This window comes from Trachurus trachurus, assembly GCF_905171665.1.
Source record: "Trachurus trachurus genome assembly, chromosome: 16".
Classification (NCBI taxonomy): Eukaryota; Metazoa; Chordata; class Actinopteri; order Carangiformes; family Carangidae; genus Trachurus; species Trachurus trachurus.
The window spans coordinates 7755132-7763084 of record NC_139902.1 but is presented as its reverse complement, the minus strand read 5'-3'; the positions used below and the strand labels follow the sequence as shown (position 1 = coordinate 7763084).

Below are 7953 nucleotides of genomic sequence, written 5' to 3'. Positions count from 1 at the left end.
AGGGTGGGAATGAAGTCATCTCCATTCCAATTAGTTGAATTAAGAGATGGATATGTTTGGTCATGTTTAGTTTTCAGTGGTCTGGGTTGGTTTACATCACACCCTCTCCTGGAAACGAATGCGAGCAAATTATGTTTTTCAAATTCAAAATTCAAACAAGCACTGAGTACTTTATTCTATCTCATGTATAGATGATGATAAAAATGTCTCTGGTATAGGCTAACGTACAAAACAAAATAAACATAAAAATAAGATCTGAGTTTAGATATTCCTCCAACCACTGACCTGATGTCTGTAGGTTCAAACTCTCCATCATGTGGAGTGGTGGCGGAAGAGTGACAAGTTTTAAAGTTTCAACCCAAAATGTGCAGGTCCAAGATGATTTTACTGCACGTTTCACAAGACTTGGAGGTACCATAAACCTTCACTAGAGGGCAGCAACTGACTGTTCAGTGTTCAGGACTCATAATGACTGGTTAACCATGTCACCTCAGACTACTCTCTTACGTAAAACACTGGTTCTCAAAGTGAGGACAGGGGAAACCCCAGGGTCTCTTATTAGGGTTTCCAGGAAAAAAAGGGAAACATTTTATTCTCGTTGTAATTCCATAAATGAGAAACATGAGTATTTTGATCCTAGGTTTCATATACTTCCTATCTGTGGCCTAATTTGTGTCAGTTTAAGGCTTCTTGTTTGAAAACCTGTGAACCGTTGTCTTAATGATAACATTTAAGATCATTAAAGGCTGTTTCTAATGAAAGAAGTTGGCACTTAACGACTAAAAATCCCAAACCATAGATTTTCAGCTGTGTATGAAAGTCAAATATACAGATTTGTACTAATATAATACATTATTTTTAAAAGCTCCCTTTTTCAAATTGGTAACAGGACTTAAACCTGCCCTTGTTTTCATGAGGACTTTGTACTGCTACACATGCTGCTGTACGTTTTCCTTTGTATGTTTCCGTAAGTGAATGCCTCATGTGGTGTGTCTTGTATAAAAACTCATGTAAATAAAATGATTTAAACAAGGAACAGACTGTGGCTGTGTAATGCTATTGTTAGTTTAGGTGTCAGTAAAATTATTGATTCATCCTGTGGAAAATATAAAGCTCTGTCTCATAAAAATCCACCCAACTTGTACCAGAAATATCAATCATCTGCATTTTGTAAGCACAAGCACAAGCCATTTTCTGAGAATTCAAGGTCTGCATGTGTTGATCACAGTAGGCTACTTGTGTCACTTCAGTAACACGTTGCATTAATTCATGTGCATTCATGTGAGCCACTTCTCCATGCAGCTCGTGAACACTGTGAAGTTGGAGTGCCACTGAACGTGCTTCACACCAGAGTGAATACACGTCGTCACGTCCCCACGAGCATCCAGCGTCTTCAGCCCAAACGCATCATTCTTGTAAAACTGTCACGGAATGAGAGAGGAAGAGAGGGGCCGGTCAAGCCAATGTTTCAAACAGAGAGTGAAATATGTAGATTAGTTTGCATCTCACCTCCTGGTTCCCCATTTCTACAACATTTTCGTTGCTGTCATAAAATCCAAACTGGCTGTGTAGAAAAGAGGAAACAGTTTAGGTAAAGGGACCTCGAAACCTTTGCTACCACAAACACTTCCCTCTGCTCTCAGACTGGAGGCTCAGCGAGCAGCTGCTGCTCTGTTTTCCACTGAGTGTCGGGGCTGAAAACCAGGATATTTCTGTCCCTCTGACTTTAACAGTTTCAATTTGATTTAGTTTTTTCAGCAGCCAAAAACCCAGAGAGAGAGAGAGATGCTCATAAGAATATTAATGAATTCCTATAGGCTGTTTTCATACATTACTGTGCATTCACATTAATTAAGCCTTAAAATCCATGGGAAGTGACGAGTTGAGTTTTTATGTCTGTCTATGCTGATTAGGGGCGAGAGCTGAAGGACGTATTTGGATTGTCTCATGCACAAAGTATCTCAGAAAGAACTTCCTCAGATTTGGCCAACAACTCTAAACTGCTTAGATTTGGAAAAGGTCAAGGTTGTGGTGGCCTTGTGAATACAACAGCTCCATAATGCCTTGAAAAAATCTCTTAAAATTTGACATAAATGTCAAGTTGGAGTCAAGGATGAACTGATTAGAATTTGGCTGTCAAAGGTCAAAGGTCAAGGCCACCGTGACCTCACATTTTGTTATAGACCAGAGTGGCTTTTTTATGCAAATGAGAATGACTGATGCATCCTGGGTAATTTAGGGGCAGCGCCCGGCATCCCTCCATTGAAAAGTTCAGCCTAAACTGGCTTGACAAACTAACTAACAAAAAGTTGGCTATTAACAGGCTATTTATAGACAACACTTAGCCAAAACCTACCTGGTGATTCGACCAAATACGTGTAGATGTCTGGGTAAGAAATTTCTGGCCACTCTGTGGGGTCATTGATCATTGTGGGAGGCTAAATGAGCATACCGGTAGATTAATTAATTGTAATTTTTCAAGATTGCGTGAACGGTGGGTTTCAAAGAGGGTGTCAAAATAATTATGAGACATAGTGCTACAAAAGAAATAAAAAATTAAACATTCAAATTGATTGTTAGTTAGTCTACGCTCCATCAAAACACAAAAAGCCACTGAGTGCAATGTAAAAATGCCGGGTGCTGCCCCTAAATTACCCAGGATGCATCAGTCATTCTCATTTGCATAAAAAAGCCGCTCTGGTCTATGGCCTTGTGAATGCAATATTTCTGTAATGTCTCTAGCGCATTTCAAATTTGGCACAAATTCAAGGACATACTGATTAGATTTTGGGTACTAATGGTCAAATGTCAAAGGTACAGGTCATGGTGATCTCACAAAGTCTGTTTTTGGCCTTTTAGATGTTTCCACAATGCCTCGAGAATTTTTTCCTAACAAAATGTTAATTACTTAAGGATGAACAGATTGGACTATAACATCCACCACTGATCAATCGGGTTCATATATCACATACATGTTAATAAAGAATGTGGATAAAGAGTGTGACAGTGAAACCTGGACTGCCAGGGTGTGATGACGCCATCATCTGGTCCTCCAATCAGCACGACCTTCTTGACTTGGAGAAAGTTTTTCCTCCATTCTGAAGAAGTGAGATAGAGCGATATCTTTTTTCATTGCATAGGGTTATGGTACAGTGAGTGTACGGCATAAAATGACAATGACAGTAATTCATTCCCTTACCTGCCATGTCAGGGTGAGATCTCTCACCATCAAGCTTCACCAGAAAGTTGTTGCGCTGCAGGTACAGAGACCTGTGGTGAGGGTCTGTGGAGGAAGACATAAATGAATAGATAAAGCCACATGCCAGCCCCCACAAATGTAAGTTCACTGTATAATTTTTTCTTGAAGACCACAATCTTCCTTCTTACCTTTCCAGTACTGACAAAGAGATATTTTCTGTCCCAGTCTCAAGTAGCAAAATTTATACACTGTTTTCTTTACATAATGAGGTAATAGCCACTTCAGGTAGTCAGTGTCTGTGGAGGACAGAGAGATATATTAGTATTTCAAATCTGCTTGATATTTTAAAAGTAGGTCAAGTGTCAAGATGTAAACGCTTTGAGTCTTGACCTCCATATTGCCCAGCCAGTGGTGATGACAGTGCAATGAAGCTGTGCACGTTGTGTTGTGGCATCGTGGAAAGAAGTGCTCGACAGATCAGACCACCTTGGAAAAACAATAGAGAACAATATTAGAGTTCAGACAAACTAGTCCATAGTGAATGATCTGTTTAACTCCAAAACGCTCCCGTGGACAAGTTGTGACCTGCACATTCACCATGCTATGAGATAATAACGAAACGTTATGAGACGTTATGAGAGTTGTTTTTGAGGTGAATTCATGCAAAACTGCTGATGCGCGTTCCTGTCGAGGGCAGTTTTCAAGCAAGCAGTCTCTACATTTGCCTCCAAAACAACTCTGTCTCGTAATGTTCCATTAGTATCTCATAGCGTGGTGAATGTGCAGGTCACAACTTGTCCACGAGAGCGTTTTGGAGTTGTTGGATTGTGTATTGGTGTATTGATGAGTTTGATGAGGGAAACCAAGAAATCCCATGAGCCTTCGTAGTGTACTGTAGCTCTGAGCTCTAAGACTTCTTTTATTTGGTAGTCACTAAAGTCAGGGGATCTTCCTTTATACCTGACAGCCAGAGGCCATCAGACTTCCCTTCAAAATTACACATATTCAGCTCCCATATCTGTATTCATGTCTGTTACTCTGTGCCATAATTCAATATCCACTACTTGACCACCTTATTACTACAATTGAAATGTTGCACTATTTGTTATGTCCCACTATTTGTAATGGCTTGACAATGAAAATGAGTAGGCTACACAGCTGTACATCCAGCCTGAGCTTAAAAGTTTGACTTGTGAATGTAAAATGCAGAACTGTGAGAAATATGTCATGTGTAACCTAGCCTACCTATCTTGATAGAGATGTAGAAATGGGTGGTGGTGGGTTATCCTCTTCCTCAGTTTAATATGTAGGCTGTATGCTTGCGTTTCTGTCCGTGTTTGGATTGCATTGTACTGCTACTTGTGGGTAACCAGCCTTCAGTGCTTGGCCACGCACTGTACTGCTGTGCTGTATGAACGGCGGGCTGAGTAAAAATGCCTTGTCACAGTTTATTACAGTAAACTACTTATACTCAACTTTGCCTGTGTCTTTACAGTAGGACCTACGGTGGCCCTGAGAGCTCAAGTCACTGCAACTTAAGAAAACATATGCAAAGACATTCAGAGAATTCAGAGAACGACTTCATCAATTGGACAAAACGTGTGCTGCGCCCCAGCCACGTGACGTCCATCACTTTTTTCTGTCTCCAGAGACACTCTGTTGTGCTCTGAGTTTTTGCAGCACATGTGTTGTCAAACTCATGAAGATCTTTTCAGAATTTATCGAGTGTTTGTGTCTTTGCACATGTTTTCTGAAGGGTGAGAATATAGTCTACTCTGCAGCTCAGATGCTACATTGCTATAAAGAGAAATAACAGTGTTCAGCACCCGTCTATGTTTAAAGCAGAAGTAAGTGATCCGGTCGTTTTGGCTATGGAGTTAGCAGTCCCCACCCTCGTCATGGATCTATTGGTCCTCGTCCCTACGTTACCACATTCACGAGCATCCCTTGGCTGCACACACAGAGAGGACCGCCCCTTTATGCCATTCTCTCTCCTCATTGGATAAAGGTTGTAGGATACAAGGAAAGTTTTCTCCTCGGCTTACAGCAGAGCAGTGACTGACAGACCCGTGTTTCAGACCAAACACTCTATAGAAGTGATTGCTGTCGGAAGATATAACTATTTAAGAACACAAACATTCCGCTTACTTCTGCTTTAAAGGAGCATGTGAAAGTGTATGTGTGTAGAGCTGCAATGTGAGTGTGACTGAGAGGGGACCTTGTGAAAAGCACAGAAGGTGGATGCCATCAGGGGCCTTCTGCTTGATGGGGTTGATGGCTTGACGAAATCCTTGGACCTGCTTCCACAGTGGCGCAAAACTTTTAAGGTTGTCGTACAAGTCAATCACATGCACTTCAGTGCCTGGATGCACCTGGGAAACAAAAAAAACAAAACAACCTTTTGATCTTTTAATTCAAAAGAAGGTATACAGAGCAACAGAAACAGTAAATACTGATTAAATTATCTGTAAGTACATCACCCTGGTGACTGATTACTGTATGTTATCAACCAACACTCACAGGTTTCATCCAAAGTAAAACTGGTGAGGAATAGAAAACAATAAGGGAACAGAAAATATTACCTCAAAACTACCTGTTGTTTTCACTTTCACATTCTAATGTCAGGTTCATCTTTAGTCCTAAATAGGTTTTATTTGTGTCTAAGTTTGAACATCTCACCATTCAGTTGATCAAGATTAAGTTTCAGTTGTTTAAAATAACCAAAGCAGGTTCAGAAAAGCAGTGAGAAATAGTTCTACTTTCATTTCATATTATATATTTCATTTCATGCTTCTCATACAACACATGATAACATATTTCTATTAGATCATTGGATGAATATACCCAGCAGTAGGCTATATAAAGTCGTTCAAATCAATCCCACCTGCAAGATTTATGACATCAATGACACTGAGGCGTGTATAATTACAACTCAGTAACATTACCGGCACTGTTGTGTTTTATTGAGAAAAAAGTTCTTCTTCCACTTAATTAAAGATTCCCTTTAATGCAAATGCGCCTACGTCTAGAAGACCAAGCTGCAGTACTCCTATTCATTTCTACATGTTCGGGATGTTTCCGGATGTCTTACCTTGGTTATGTATCGAGACAGATTTTGGAACTGCTTCGGTCCGTCTAAGATGCCGTGCACGATGACCACGGGCTTGTATCCGTCAGTGTAACCCGCTGCCAGCAGCAGCAGCAGCAGCAGTGCCGGTGATCCCCGCATGATCCGCTGAGTCTTCATCTAGCAGGTCTCAGGTGAGAGCTGCGGCCGAGGCTGAGCACAGCGGGTGAGCGAGTGAAGGGAGTCGCAGCGGAGGCTGGGGTTTTAACAGCGCTGATTAGAACCTATTGATCTCTTCCAACTTCTGTGTGCAGACTGAACTTATAGTAAACGATGCTCCCACTTCCTTCCTCGTGGCTGCTTCTGTGATGACTTTTTATGGTGGGAGCTCAGATCACATCCGTTTTTAATTTTCACTTTATGTCACCAAACCTTTTATTCAGGTTCAAACTAACTAACACAACATTTAGGCTACTCAAGGATTGCCAGTAGCTATCTCCCCTTTTGTAGCCAATAACTGTGATTTTTAATCCATTTATTTTGAATTAGTTACTTTGCAGATTCACATAGGCCCTATAGACTTCTACACTGTAGTATGCTACTTATAATGATGTTTGTATTTAATCTGTGGCCTACACCAAGTTTTTTTCAATTTGTCCTATTAAATATTTGTATCGTCTACCTCATGCCTGTGTGAATTTCTATATGCACAACAACATGTGACAACTTGTGTTTATATAATGTTTATTAGTCTCTGTGTGTTGCACATATAGGCCTACACACTTAATATTTTCTCACTTTTCTTCGGATCGGTCACTTTTTATAAGATGGTATTTAAATTCTGGTATTCTGTTAAAAATTTATTTTACGACTTCTAGTTTCTAATGGTAGCAGAGGGAGCAAACCAGTGTGTGATGACACCTTGTTTATTGCTCACATGACAATTAAGTCTTTTGTAAAGCTTAATATTAAATGATTAATCATTTAGACTACAAACATATTGTATGTTGTTGTAAAAAACAACATGGAGAAAGCCACGTCTGTCAACACAGTTTTATTCAACACAGTAACACAACAGCAAGGCTACAGTGCTGCCTAGTGAGCGCTAATGCACTTCTGGTATTGCAATACACTACAAATCCTACTAGAGGATGAGGAAACAGCACAGGGCACAGGTGGACGCAGGTAAATTAGTAATATTATTGTATGACATGAGTTGTGCAGAATGTAGAGTGGATAGATTAGCACATTTCATAGCAGTGGTCACATTGGAGAGGAAGAACCAGAACCAGGGAGAGGTGATGGCAGCTCAGAGAGAGAGAGGATGAGGAGACAGCACAAGAGAGTGAAGATGATGATGATGGTGTGGATGTAAATTAGAGTGAATAATGTGTGTTTGATATGAGTTGTAGCCTATAAAAATGTATTACAATGTATGAATGTAGAGAGGATAGATTATCATTAGCACATTTCAAAGCAGTAGCCACAGTGGATCACGCACACAAACTCTAATTTTTGTTGTTGCATTGTTTCCCTTGGGGAATGGGACCAAGATGCACGTCTGCTGCTTGTGTCAGGTCCACCAAGCATCAGTGCATTAAAATTGAGGAGGCAGACAGGGAGATGATGTTTAAAAGATTTTGGGAGAACATGAACTGGGAGGAGAAAAAAATGTATGTGAGAGTGG

The 7953-nt window shown here is 40.4% G+C and overlaps 1 protein-coding gene across 1 annotated transcript; it reads right to left on the bottom strand.

The window, feature by feature from the left end:
• Positions 1-814: 814 nt before the first annotated feature.
• Positions 815-6512, bottom strand: LOC310999846 (lysosomal thioesterase PPT2-like). Its single transcript, XM_083990415.1, has 8 exons — positions 6291-6512; positions 5418-5571; positions 3590-3685; positions 3388-3495; positions 3200-3283; positions 3014-3098; positions 1510-1564; positions 815-1421 (listed from the first exon to the last, which is right to left on the bottom strand). Exons 1-8 carry the CDS (start codon positions 6444-6446, stop codon positions 1278-1280), a joined length of 882 nt encoding a protein of 293 aa, XP_083846541.1. The 5' UTR covers positions 6447-6512; the 3' UTR covers positions 815-1277.
• Positions 6513-7953: the final 1441 nt, after the last annotated feature.

Coding starts and splice junctions, on each gene's coding strand:
- LOC310999846 (XM_083990415.1), bottom strand. CDS start 6,446: ATGAAGACTCAGCGGATCATGCGGGGATCACCGGCACTGCTGCTGCTG. Junction 3,686..5,417: donor CCTTCTGTGCTTTTCACAAG/GTCCCCTCTCAG, acceptor TGTTTTTCCAAG/GTGGTCTGATCTGTCGAGCA. Junction 1,422..1,509: donor TAGAAATGGGGAACCAGGAG/GTGAGATGCAAA, acceptor ATTCCGTGACAG/TTTTACAAGAATGATGCGTT.